Source organism: Myodes glareolus, chromosome 10 (assembly GCF_982192425.1).
Source record: "Myodes glareolus chromosome 10, mMyoGla1.1, whole genome shotgun sequence".
Lineage (NCBI taxonomy): Eukaryota > Metazoa > Chordata > Mammalia > Rodentia > Cricetidae > Myodes > Myodes glareolus.
The window spans coordinates 46,433,666-46,448,216 of NC_142035.1; the positions used below are offsets into that span (position 1 = coordinate 46,433,666).

The 14,551-nt window shown below is 45.7% G+C and overlaps 1 protein-coding gene across 1 annotated transcript; it reads left to right on the forward strand.

The window, feature by feature from the left end:
- Positions 1–5,504: 5,504 nt before the first annotated feature.
- Positions 5,505–10,999, forward strand: LOC125413742 (putative endogenous retrovirus group FC1 Env polyprotein). Its single transcript, XM_048455363.3, has 2 exons — positions 5,505–5,862; positions 8,503–10,999. The coding sequence occupies exon 2, from the start codon at positions 8,830–8,832 to the stop codon at positions 9,415–9,417; it is 588 nt and encodes a 195-aa protein (XP_048311320.1). The 5' UTR covers positions 5,505–5,862; positions 8,503–8,829; the 3' UTR covers positions 9,418–10,999.
- Positions 11,000–14,551: the final 3,552 nt, after the last annotated feature.

Here is a 14,551-nt window from a genome sequence, read left to right on the forward strand (position 1 = left end):
GGGATCCACTCCGGATGACCACTGGGGACATTCTCTCTCATACACACACTTGTGATGCTTTTGCTCTGGAGCTGGGCTGGGGAGTCATGTCCAGCATTGCCAGAATGACATGAGAAGGGGGGGAGGAACCGGAAAGGAAGAGGAGCACACAAAATGTGGTGGCTGCAAATGCCACACAGGAAGCTTGCATAGGAGGGTGTTCAACCACAAGGAATGTGTTGGGCACGGTGGGACATGTTGGCTGGCAGGCAAGGGGGTGCAGGGCACTCTTAAATCTCTCTCTCTCTCTTTCTGTGTGTTTGCATGAGTCTGTAAAGAATGGTCAGCTTCCCCCCACCCTCCCTGTGTGTGTCTGTCTGTAAGGAATGGGAAGCCCCACACCCCCTCATCCCCGTGTGTGTGTGTGTGTGTGTGTGTGTGTGTCTGTCTGTCTGTCTGTCTATAAGGAATGGGCAGCCCTTGGGACTTGAGGTCAAGGACAGCGTCGTTTTAAGATGGGGGAGAAGTCTGTGTACTGAGACAAGAGCTCGTTTATAGGAAGAGGTTGTGGGCGCAGGAGGAAGGGGGTTCTGTTGTCCCAGAAAAGAGTCTGCCCACGTGGCAGGGGTGCAGGCTCCAGGGAGGCTGCCATCCTCCGTATCTGGCCAACACTGGGTTGATACACAACCTATGGAGGTGAGAAGCATGGGCTGGGAGCACCAAAAATGATGCTCAGTGGGGGCCACCGGCGTTCACCTGGCACACTTTCCTGGAGTTTCGGGCCGGTTCTTCCTAGCTGGCTCTGGGTAGAGCCCATCACACTCTTAGGAGCCTCTCCTCACCTTCTGTACCGTGGTCCTCACCCAGAAATAGTCCCTAGGGACGCCATCCAAAGGACTTTTGCACCTTGTCCCTCCCACCACCGCTCCTTTTCTCCAGTCCAAAAAAGGGCAAATCCTGACGTGGTAAAGATGCTTTGTTTGAAAGTGCCACTAAAGAGATGCCAAGGTTAAGGTCAGAAGGACAATTCAGAGATTAGGCAAAAAGGGTTTTGTTTTTTACAGGGAGGAGTGAACCAGTACTGCAGGAAGAACATGGGGAGGAACGGGCGACGTGGTGAAGGAGGCTGTTGTTGCGGGCATCCTCTTGGGCTCTTACTCTCATTAATAATAGAATTTATAAATGGACTTAGAAGGGAGCTTGTGGACAATTTCATTAGTGATCAAATAGCAGACAAGCCATAGATCTCATCAATTGTAAAGAGGGAGTGTGATAGAAAGCAGGCAGGTTTAGTACTGCTGGGGGTAGAGAAGCAGCTATAAGGCAGAAAGGGGAGGGAGGCTTTGGGAAACAGGGCAAGGAAGCCCCCAATATTTGGGAAAGCTTCCCCAGGCTTTAGTCAGTATCTGAAAGAAAAAGAGAAAAAAATCAAAAGAGTAAGTAGTAGACTTTCAGGCTGAGAGCTAGCTAGCTATGGAAGCTCGAAAGTGGTTGCATGGAGGAAGGGCTTCCAGGAAGGATAAGGGCTTTAGCTCATTAAGGGGATAATTATTCCTCCCTCTCCTTGACATGGTTTTCTTTTTTCTTTTTCTTTATTGATTTTATTGAGCTCTACATTTTTCTCTGCTCCCCTCCCTGCCTCTCCCCTCCCCTTCAACTCTTTCCCATGATCCCCATGCTCCCAATTTACTCAGAGGATCTTGTCTTTTTCTACTTCCCATGTAGATTAGAACCATGTATGTCTCTCTTAGGGTCCTCATTGTTGACATGGTTTTCAGTGGATCATTTCCCAAGGGTTGGTCTCTTAGCCAGGTGATTGACAAGCCCAGATAGATTAACTCTTATGGCAGAAGACTCTATATGTAATCTACTAATCCTTGGAACAGATCAAAATGTCAAGTCTCCATCCAGGTCCAGAGATAGAATCCATTCTTTTTACAGGGAAGAAATAACTTTTCTTTAATGGGCATCTATAGAGTCCTGATATCCTGAATGGTCTCTAAGACTATTGTAACATTCCCACTTCAAGAATTAAGACTCTACAATCATTCAGGAGATGAACTAAAACTGGGCGATGGGGAATAGATATAACTCACTCCCATTGTGAAAACTTAGAGGACCAGTGTCAATACCGTCCAGAAACTCCTAGTGTCTGAGCTGCAGTTTGGGCCACACTTTGTACATAGCCTCCAGGCAGGCTCTCTCGCTTATGAGAAGCCAGTAAGGACTCTGAGCCCCCCTCTGACCCAAGGGCAATACAAGAGTTAGAATTGTTCATGTTCTGAATTCTTGCTGAGCCTTCCAAACCAGTTCCTACCTTCTGTTCTCATCAGCACGACCTGTCGGTGCCTGAAGATGCTGTATTTTAGGGTACCCTTTCATCAAGAGGATGGTGTGCTTCTCTTGTTGAAGGTAGACCAAATTTCAGAGACCTGTTGGGGAGGTAATAATATTAAATGAAGTCTGGCTAACAAGAATTGTGTTCTGAATGATGAGAAGAGACAAACAGCCCAAAAAATAAATTTATTTTTATTTTCTTTCTCTCTCTTTCTCTCTTCCTTTCTTTCTTCCCTTTTCTATGGTCTTGCTATGTAGTTCAGGCTAAACTTGAATTCATTATCCTCCTGCCTCAGACTCTGGACTATAAGGATTACAGGTGTGAGGGCCCCATGCTTTGCCTAGGTTGGTAAATTGTTTATGAGGCTAAAAATGGGAGGCTTTTGGCTTTGTCTGGATCACAAGAGGACAACCGGAATCTTATCTTATCCTTCGTAGTAAGTCACTTCTCAAGCACAAAGGGACAGAGTATGGGATGTGGTTTCTAATCATTGCTATTCTCAATGTCACAAGGCACAGTGATTTAGCATACCCATCACCAGTCTCACAGTTCCCTCTCTCACAGCAGCAGATCCCGCTATTTCCGGTAATAACTTTGAGGGAAAGGTCATGGGGTTGCCCCTTTTAACAGACCTCACTATACTACATGAGGTGTGGACAGTGTGACGGGCAGCAATATTTTATTTAATTTGTTTTTTTCATTTTACATACCAACTCCGGTTCTCCCTCCCCTTCTCCTGCCCCCCCCCTTACCCTCCCATCCACTCCTCCGAGGGAGTAAGTCCTCCCTTGGGGAGTCAACAAAGACTGGCATACCAAGTTGAAGCAGGACTAAGCCCCTCTTCCCTGTATCAAGGCTGAGCAAAGTATCCCTCCCTCTATAGTGAATGGGCTCCCAAGTCTTGGTCCCACTGCCAGGCCCTCCCCTGCAGTAGACCAAGTCACACAACTGTCACCCACATTCAGAGGGCCTAGATTGGTTCTATGCATGTTCCCCAGCTGTCAGTCCAGAGTCCGTTGAGCTCCCACTAGTTCAGGTCAGCTGTGTCTGTGGTTTCCCAGTCATGATCTTGACCCCTCCCTTGCTCATATGATCCTTCTTCTGTCTCTTCAACTGAACCTTAAGAACCCATTAGGTCATACTTTGCAAACCTGTACTCCACAAAATTGGAAAATGTGAAAGAAATGTACAATTTTCTGGATAGGTACCACATACCAAAATTAAATCAAGACCAGATAAACAATTTAAATAGACCTATAACCCCTAAGGAAATAGAAGTAGTTATCAAAAGTCTACTAACCAAGTCAAACCAAACAAAACAAAAACTCAGGGCCAGATGGTTTCAGCACAGAATTCTACCAGAATAACAAAGAAAATCTAATACCAACACTCCTCAAATTGTTCCACACAATAGAAACACAAGGAACATTGCCAAACTCTTTTTACAAGGCTACAAATACCCTGATACCAAAACTACACAAAGATGCAACTACAAGGAGAATCGCAGACCAATCTTCCTCATGAACGTTGATGCAAAGATACTCAACAAAATACTGGCAAATCAAATCCAAGAACACATAAAAAAATCATCCACCATGATCAAATAGGCTTCATCCCAGAGATGCAGAGATGATTCAATATATAAAAATCTGCCAATGTAATCCACCATATAAATAAATTGAAAGAAAAAAAAAACACATGATAATCTCATTAGATGCTAAAAAAGCCCTTAACAAAATCCAATACTCCTTCATAATAAAGGTCTGGGAGACGGCAGGGATACAAGGAACATAACTAAACATAATAAAGGCAATATACAGCAAGCCAACAGCCAACGTCAAACTAAACAGAGAGAAACTAAAAGTGATTCCACTGAAATCAGGAACAAGACAAGGCTGTTCCCTCTCTCCATAACTATTCAACATAGTACTTGGAGTTCTAGATAGAGCAACAAGACAACAAAAGGAAATCAAGGGGATGCAAATAAAAAAGAAAGAAGTCAAACTTTCATTATTTGAAGATGATATGATAGTATACATAAGTGCCCTCAATAATTCTACCAGGGAATTTCTACAGCTGATAAACACCTTCAATAAGGAAGATTAACTCAAAAAAATAAGTAGCTCTCCTATATACAAATGATAAATAACTGAGAAAGAAATCAGGGAAACATCACCCTTTGTAATAGCCTCAAATAACATGGACTATCTTGGGGATAGCTCTAATCAAATAAGTGAAAGATTTATATGACAAGAACTTTAAGTCTTTGAAGAAAGAAATTGAAGAAGATATCAGAAAAAGGAAAGATCTCCCAAGCTCTTGGATAGGTAGGAAAAACATAGTGAAAATGTCAATCTTACCAAAAGCAGATTCAATGCAATTCCCATCAAAATCCCAACACAATTCTTCATAGACCTCGAAAGAACAGTACTCAACTTCATATAGAAAAACAAAAAACCCGGGATAGCCAAACAATCCTGTACAATAAAAGAACTCCTGGAGGTATCACCATCCCTGACTTCAAGCTCTATTATAGAGCTATAATGATAAAAACAACTTGATATTGACATAAAAACAGATAGGTGGACCAATGGAATCAAACTGAAGACCCTGATATTAATCTACACTCCTATGAACTCCTGATTTTTGACAAAGAAGCCAAAATTGTACAGTGGAAAAAAATGAAAACATCTTCAACAAATGGTGCTGGCATAACTGGAAATCAACATGTAGAAGAATGCAAATAGATCCATATCTATCCCCACACAGAAAACTCAAGTTCAAATGGATCAGCATTATGTTTAAATTTCAGAAACTGCTATGCAATTGCTCGAGCTTGAAAGCTTTTTGTAAACTGTATCCTGTCAGCTAGCTTGCTCAAAATGGATGACTTTTTGGAACATCTGGGCTAGTCTTAAAACCACCTATTCTTGTAATAATGTTTAACTGCTTCTGTTGTTCTTTCAAGATAGCAGGTCACAAGACCAACTGCTGGTTCTGCTTCTGTGTGAAATGCTTGCTTGCTCAAGATGACTGAGGCATCTGTCAGACATCTGTTACAAAAGTGAAGCTCTGTTTGCACGTAGGCAGGATGTGTGCCAACTTGATCCCCAAACCGAACCTTGTGGTTTTTGCCTTTATAAACCCAGACTAACAATTACTGGGGACACACTTTGAGAAACCCAAGTCTCGGGTGTGACCCTGGCCAGTCACACTGGCTAAAATTCATTCATTGTCAGACTGGTGAGTCTCTGAACAACCCCAGACCCATTACATCTGGAGGTCTCGTCCAGCTCTGGGTGTTCAGCCAGATTCACCCTTTTCTGTCCAGTCTTGAGTCCTGGGGCTCCCATTGTACTGAGAGCCAAGACTTTGCATAGACCCAGCATTTGGAGGGAGTCAAGTGTCCTCAATGCCTAGATCTCATTGAGAAGCCTTGGGACTGGGAGCTGAGTGATTCGGATAAAACCAGCATTTGGAGGCGACCACGGACAGGTTCTCAACACCTGAATTGTGGAAAGGAGGCATCTGAAGCCCTCCCAGAGGTAAACTTCTGTATGTAGCATGCACCTGTCTGTGAGACTCATGGGAAAGCTGGTGGGACCCAAGCTTGAGGGACCACCGGGACATCATTGGTCCTTGGCATTTGTTTCTGGAGGTAGGGATAGGCTTCCTAGAAGCAGGGATTGGCCACCAAGTTAGAGAACTGTATGTTTTGTGTTATGTGGGCTGCTTTTTGTGTCATCTTTTCGTTTTTGAGCAAATTGAACAACAACAACAACAACAAAAAATCTTCCACCAAGAAAGGCCGTTTAGTTCTGACGAAGTCTCATTTTAAGGATTTCCAGAGAGGAGCCAAGGAGTCTGGAGAACAGGTCTATATAGGAAAACCAACTGCCTTTTGCTCCCTTGATTAGCCTTCATTTCAGGTGGACTAGTCATGTGACGGTTCCTTCAAATTTTCTCTTATTTACAGAGTGCAACATGTGATCTTTAGTAAACCAGGACACATGGCCAGCTCCCCTACAATTTGTCTTGGAAATTCCTGGTAGAGGAATCTCCATCCTGGATGAGAAAGTACCAGCCAAATCCTTCCTCTAACGCCGCCATTTTTATTTCAGAAGAAATCAATAAGACCAAGGGGCAGGGCAGATTTCAGCCTCACGTTCTACTAGCCCCACCAGAAGAAGATATGCCCCCACCCTATATGACCGGGGCATTAGGAAGAAAGAGGAATCTGCGGCCAGAGGCACTCCTGAGTCCTGCTCGCATCCAGAGTGGGTCCTCCTACCAACCCGTCTTGCCATCATTCATTGTCTCTAACTTTGACACCTAGTCCCCTTCTGACTTTCTCTCAGGTATCTCTTGTCTGCCTGCTTTTCCTGAGGCTGTGATAGTCTTCATTTGCTTCTGTCTCAGGGACACACGCTGTAGCCCCTAGGCTGCCTATTTCACTTGTACCATTCTCGATACTCCCCCAGATCTCCACCTCTAGCTATCCTCCCCTTCAGAGGGACCCCATCATGGGGAGTCATGCAGAGCAAGGAAGGCAGGAGGGGCCATCAGTCAGTCAGCTATGGTCTGTGTTTTCCTCTCTACTAGTGTTCTGTATACCTGGAAGCTCCAAAATCTCTTTTTCCCAGAAAAACCCCAAAGCGTAATCTCTGTGCTAGAAATGGTGTTTTACATGCATCAAGCGACTTGGGTAGACTGTCAGTAGCTACTTCAAACCCTCTCCACTATAGAGGAGAAGGAGTCTGATGGGAAGCTCAGAAGCAGGGCTTGGGAAATAGTGGGAGACTGACTGCTGATCTGGTGACAATTGAAGTTTTTCCTTCCCGAAAATTAGACCAGGATCTGAATCCCCACAAAGGTAGGGAGTCTCTTAACTTCTTTCTTCAGACTTTGCTGGGCAGGCAGTCTCTAGCCCTAACAGAATGCCCCACAAATTTTGTGCCCCACCAATTTGTCTAAGGTAGATCAGATAACTCAGGATTCAGATGATTTGCCATCTGCTTCTCTGGAATGCTTCTTAAAAGTTTATATTTTGACCAGGAGGCCACAGAAAACCAGAGGGCTATCAATATAGCTTTTGTTTCTTTATCAGCATCGGACATTAGGAGAAAGATTCAGAAAAGAGAGGGCTTTGAAGCAAAGGTACGTAGTTAGAGCTAGTTGAGATTGCCTCCCTGGTATTCAAGAGGGACACTCTGGAGGACAGGTAGACTAAGAACTTAGCTAGAATTGTGGTGGTAGCTGACCATGGAGCAGGACTTTGGCATCCAAGATTCATGAAAGAAGGACGGAACTCAAGGGAAGTAGTTCCTGGGAGAGGTCTTAGGGAAAGAAAACCCGACCATTGGGAAGGCAAATGCCCCGAAAGGGGTGAATATTTTTAGTGTAAAGAAACCAACTATTGGAGAAACGCATGTCCAAGCCCAAAAGCAAAGGTCTGCATTTATGCTTCAACTAGATACAGACCGGCAGGGTCTAGCCTCAACCACCCCTCCCCTGGAGTTCAGGATTACTCTGAAAGTGTGTGCTGGGTTGGGGTGAGTATTCCAAACAATTTCCTCATGGATATGGAAATGGGATTTCCCCAGTTCCTTGGTTTTACAGAGAGTGAGTAAACCACTAAGTAAGAAACACTTTAATACAAGAAGCTACTGGTTCACAAATCTGTTCTTGGACCACCAGAGAACTGTGGACCTGGGAAAGGGGGTTGTGACCCACTCTTTCCTAGCCATGCCTGAGTTTCTGTACCCTCTGTTGGGGTACGACCTGCTCCACAAACTAAGGAGAAAAATACATTTTTGAAAGGATGAGATAATACCTAGATTTGGACTGCTGTTGTTCATAGGGTTAGATAATGGATCTACCTTTATGTTTAGGGTTACCGAGAGCATTTCTGCTGTTCTGGGATCAATTGGAAATTACATTGTGTGTGCTACCTGCAAAGTTCAGGACAAGTAGGGAGGATAAATTTGACCTTGACTAAGCTAACTTTGGTGACTGGTGAAAGATAGGTGAGATGGGTGAGGCTCCTTCCCTTTGCTCTTCTTAGAGCTCAGTGTAGTCCGTATGTAAAAGGCGTAACTCCATTTGAAATCCTCTTTGGGAGACCCCCCTCTCATTCTCTCTTAAGTGGAACTAGCTCCCGAAGTTACTAACTACCAACTGTTCAGTCTGTACAGGCTCTGCAACTGATTCAGGACAGTGTGACCTCCTCGCTTTCCAAGTTCGCCGCCACGTCATCCACACCCCTTTCAGCCAGGAAATAAGGTGTGGATCAAGAGACCCTGAGCTGAGATACCAGGACGACCACACCTCATCATTCTGATCGTCTCCCCCGGCTGTCACGCTGCCACGGCAGATAGCGTCTAGACAGTGCCCAGCGTCCACACCTGGATACATCACTCTCAGGTCAAGCGTGCCATTGGGAATAACAACCTAGCTGCAGAAAAGTGGACTGTTATCAAGGCCTGTGAAGATCCACAAAAGACTAGAGTGACATGGGTTTTAACTTAATGGTGTTGTTTTGTCTGGCTATATCCCCTTCTGTTCTTTCCTGGAACCCAAGTTGGAAGCGCCCACCTCCCCGGGCTCCTATACCAACCAAACCAACTCCTAGTGCATGGAAGTTCCAAGTAATTGCCTTGGAAAACCGCAACAAGACCATAGCCTCTACCTTCTGTCCGGTCACAGGATGTGCAAGTACTATCAGCCTCACCTTTGATATAAGGGATACCTGCCAAGGGAAATGCATAAATGACTTCTACAATGCTATGACCTCTCCCATATATGTCTGTTTTGTGTATGAGCAGACTCGCTCAGACTGTCGGGACCCAAATTACGGAGGATGTCCACACTGGGGCTGCAAATACCATAGTACCTGGCCCAGATGGGGTGGAGAAAATCCTTCCAGACTCAACTCGGTTGATTGGCATACGAAGGTTACCTACTCCATCCCTGACCCCTGGAATGATAGATGGAGGAGGGGGGTCGTGGGTTTAGTCTACAGACATAATGAGAAGGATACAGCCTATGACGGGAGAACTAAGATACTCATCTTTAGAGCTTTAGCCAAGTTCACACCTTAAAATTCCTTTACTCAAATGCTATAAATACTGTACCTGCCCTGGCCCTGTAGCTGGGGTTCACCGACTGACATCACTTCCTGCCACAACCACCTTTCTCTCTCCTCCCACTAACCCAACCTCTCTGGCCTCCTTTGAGTCCCTAATGGACATGTTAATACCATATACTTGCTCATGAATGTAACTAACCCAAATGCTATGTCTAATTGCTGGCTCTGTATCTCCCCCAAACCCCACAACTATGTAGGACTCACTATCTATCAGAGCCCCAGTTCACCCATTCCCTTTGCTAACTGTCCATGGTTGTCTTTCCACTTGACCATCGAATTGATTAACCTAGACCAAATTCAAGGTGTGTGGGGGAGATCTACCCCTTTGAGAATAAATGCAGATTCGCTGTAAACATTTCTCAGTTCCTAGCGACCACATCGCCAGTGTTCATTCCGTCCTTCACGGCTTGGCAGAAACTGTCTAGCTGTTTTGGACTGATGGATTACACTATGTCTGTCTATCTGACATATGTAGCAAGCCCCAAAACTCTGTATCTTGGTATCCCTGTTCGTCCAGTGTGTATTTAGGATGGTCCAGCAGGGAGAGAGCACTTATATTTGCAGCCTTCCAGTCCCCGGGTGCAGGAAAAACAACAGCTTGCCATTCCCCTCCTCTCAATAAAGCTTAGGCTCAGCTACAGCAGAAGCTGCTCTTGGTGCCGCAGGAACAGCAAAGGCTGGCGTTAACTTCAAAAACATAGAATGTCAAATAACCTCCGATCTATCCATATTAGAAAAACAATCTATTGCCAAGCTAGAGAAACAGGTGGACTCATTAGCTAAGGTGTTTCTACAGCATGGGACCTGCTCTGTGCAGAGCAAGGAGGTGATTGTATGGCTTTAGGGGAGGATTGTTGTTCCTATCCAAACCATTCGGGAATTATTAGAGATAACTTGGCTGTGCTCCAGAAAAACCTCGCTAAAAGGGAGAAGGCTCGAAACTGGGATGACCAATGGTTCCCGTTCTCATTCTTAGGTTTCTCATGACTAGGAACCCCGCTGTCAGCTGTTGCAGGGTCCTCAGCTCTGTGCTCCTGGTGATTCCAGTCGGCCCCTGCAACAGCAGTGTCTGAGCCAGATGCACCCACTAGACGAATGGCTTTTAGGTCCCAGTATGAACAGGCACCCACCGCAGAGTCAAGGCTTTGACCTAGGACACATCTCAAAGGGAGAAGGTGATGATTTACATCGTGTTTAAAACTCAGAACCTGCTGTCCACCTGCTCTAGTCTGTAAGCTTTGTAAACTCTGTCCTGCCAGCTAGCTTGTCCAAGATGAACGACTTCTTGGAATATTTGGGCTAGTCTTAAAAACTGCCTTGCCTTGTTTGGTCAAAATGTTTAACTGCCTCTACTGTTCTTACACGATAACAGGTTACAAGGTAAAACGGCCGGTTCTGCTTCTGTATAAAATGCTTGCTTGCTCAAGCTGAGGCATCTGCAGGACATCTGTTACAAAAGCTAAGCTCTGCCTTCACATAGGCAGAATGTATGCGAACTTAACCCCCAAACTGTAACTTTGTGGTTTTTGCCTTTATAAGCCCCACCTTAACGATAGCTGGGGACACACTTGGAGAGTCTGGAATCTTGGGTGTAACCCTGGCCAGTGGCTAATAAAGTCTCTCTGCTAAAATTCATTCATTGTCAGACTGGTGAGCCTCTGAATGACCCCAGACCCATTGCAGCAGCCGCAGCCACCACCACTGCAGCAGCCGCAGCCACCACCACCGCAGGAGCCGCTGTCATCACTGCCAGAGCCGCCGCAGATCTCCTGGGAGCTTGTTAAAGGCTCTGCTCCCGTGGTCATAGTGAACTATCAAGGGGTTTGGAAGGTGACTATGAAAATACATCTCACTCTCAATCAACTTCACGTCTACAGGCATCTGCTGGCCACCCCCTCCTGCTTCTCTCGGGGTCAGGGCTGTTTTCACGCTAACCAAGCCTATTCCTCCCACATCTCCCTACTGAGATGGCATTGCAAGGTTGATCTATCAGTTGTGCCTCGGCCTAACCACAGCCACCTGCACTGAGGGGCCTGTCGGCAGGTCTGGGTCTCCCTTCCTTCCTGCTGGTTCTGGAGAAAAGGTGTTACTTTAGACTGGGCTTCAGACACCAATATTTGTTATATCTCCCCAGCCAAGTCCTAAATGTCCTTAGAACTACGTTTCTTAGCAGATCATGGTCACATAAGCAGGCAACTTCACCAGCTGCGAAACTGAGAGAAGAGAATCAGAAATTCAAGGTCATTCTTAGCTACACAGTGAGTTTCAGGACAGCTAGGGCTATAAGAGATCTTATCTGAAGAAAATGAACAAAACCAAAACAAACCAGCTGATAACCAAGCAAGCAAGCAAGCAACCAAAACATGCACTTCTAAAACTCACCTCATTGAAGGAAGCTTGTGCAAAGGAAGTCTGCACTTCTATCCAGTGCCATGGGACATGCTGCCACTGACTTGCATTTTAGGCATGAAAAATTAAAGCAGCCATGTTCTATTCAAAAATAGATACCAAAGTCACCATGGAGTTTTGAAAACCATCAAAGTGTGGGCCCATTCCTAGAGATTCTGATGTAATTGTGTTCAGAGAGGCTGAAAACTGAGAACTGTATAGCTTTCTAGATCAGCAGTTCTCAGTCTGTGGGTCATGACCCCTCTGGGGGTTGAATGACCCTTTCACAGGGGTCAGCCATGACCAAGAGAAAACACAGAGATTCACACTACAATTTTTAATAGTACCAAAATTGCAGTTATGAAGTAGTAATGGAAATAATTTTATGCTTGGGGGCCACCACGACATGAAGGACTGTATTAAAGGGTCGAAGCGTTAGGAAGACCGAGGACCACTGATGGAGACGGTTGGAGTGTGCAGCCAGTTGGGACATGCAGATGTCAAAGATGAACAAACTGCAGAATTTTGATGGTGTGGATGCCACTTCATGCCTTACCTCCCTCCGTTCATGTTGTTTTTTTTTTTTTTCCTCCAAATAGCTATTGATGACCTATTCACAGCTTTAGAATAATCTCTGGAATCATATCCTTAAACCAACACTTCTTAGGCCTCCACTTCCTAGAAGTTTTCATAAAGTCTCTCTTGGTTAGTCTGGACTTGACAGAGGTTTGAATGGAAGAGAAGCTGGGCCTTGCCTACTTCTCCCACTGCGGATTGTGGTTCGCCCTGAGGTTCGCATCTCCCTTCCTCTATCAACTCAGAGCAGGGGCCTGGCTACTCTTAAGGCTCTACTTTGAGGTCAGAAGGCCTCTCCTCAAGTCTGTCCAGAGAAGCCGAACCAAATCCACAAGACTGAGTGGCACTGCCTAGATTTCTACCCGTGACCCTCTTGTACACTCCCTAACATGCCGTCCACTTTCCTGCCAGTGTAACTCCAAGCTTATTTTGCAGTTACATAGTCTCTGGTCAGCAGGCCCGGAGCCAGTGTAAGCCTCAGGGTAGCCCACCTTCAGGCTGCAGATCTTCCCTCTTCTCTGCCATTGACAAGGAAGCCTCACCGGCTCCCCCAGGGAGTTGCAATCTCTGCTTTAGTACAGTCTTGCTCGCTGCCAGCCTCGTGCTGCCAAAGCTGCCCGTAGCCTCCAGTTATTTTTAAAGCTGTCTTGACAAGTACAGGATTTGATATAATTCAGGGAAGTATTGTAAGCACTTCTAGGGATGGAGGAAGATGAAGCACTAGAACATGTGGCTCCTGGAAATGGGTTTCTTCACCGAGGATGCTGTTGGGGTTAGTGCCACCAGGCTCATTAAAGGCAATCATAGGCTGAAAGGCTCAGATACCACTTCAGATGTGCTGGAACCTCTAACTGCTGGGAATGCGGGAACGGAGGCTGGAGAGACTTGTTGGAACACACTCGTTCCCAGATCCAGGATGGGAGATGCCTTTGAAGCTATGTCTATCAGGTTTGATCCTCCCAGGCCCAGAGATAAAGACAAGATGAATGAGATGTTATTAGCATTATTATTTATACTTAGCGGGGTTTACATCTGGGACCTGCTTTGTGAAGTGCTTCGGGCACTGCTGATTTAAATGAATTTCACTTCTCCCAGCATCACTTCTGGGCAGAGGATGAAGGCTTTAGGTAGCTCTGGAAATAATCACATTTCCTTTCATTTAGAGGCTCATTAGGCCGGGCCTAATGGGAACATACATCCCTTTAGAGTGTGGTCTTTATGGGAAATTATGTCTTTTACAGACACTTGTGTGAGTCAGTGACCTGGGACAGCGGGCTTTGAAGGCTCTCTCTGTTCTCCTCCGTTGGAAGTCTGTTTGTGGCAGAGCACAATCACCATCAGCGTGAGTCACAATCAGCGTGGAGACGACGGCCCCGATGAGGGGCCAGGACGATGCTTTCCTGGAGTCTCTCACAGAGTGGTTGGTAATGAAGTATCAGGGTCACCAGCGCTGGCGGATTACCCGTGGGAACAGTAGCTGCACAATTGAGTGGCCATCAAGGGTCCCCTGGAGGACATGTTGAGCCCACGATTGATGCACCCCGTGTTGGGTCTCTTACTTGGTGTCTAGGAAGGAGGATCGGCATTTTCTCTTGTTTGCATGATGGTAGGGTCCAGAAAATGTTCATCTTTGGGGTCATACTTTGAGATCTGCTGAAGTAGCATGCTAAATCTCTAAGATCTAGGATTCTGAAAACCCTGGGGCAGTAAACTTTCCCTTAACCAGCAAATTTCTCTTCCTTGTATGCACATTCTCTTCACGAGGGTTAGGCTGGGCTGGGCAGTCCACATTTCTACCAAGTACACTAGAGGGTGTGCCATCTTCAGTCCGGTAATGGTACAGCCTGGGTGCAGTGCCCTTTAATGGTATGGAAGTCCCCAGCAATGCATGTACTCATTTGCGTGTACGGCTCTGTGCAAATACCTATGCACGCTGTGTGCAGTCTCAGAAGACTTGGCCGTATTAGCACCACGAGACTCCTCATGAAACTTACTCCCTATCGTATCCCTTCCCTAGTTTCCACTCCTACCTAACCCTTGGCAACCCCCAATCTGTTCTGCATCTCTATAATTACACTATTTCATAAGTGCTATATTGGTGGAATTATGTAGCACACATACTT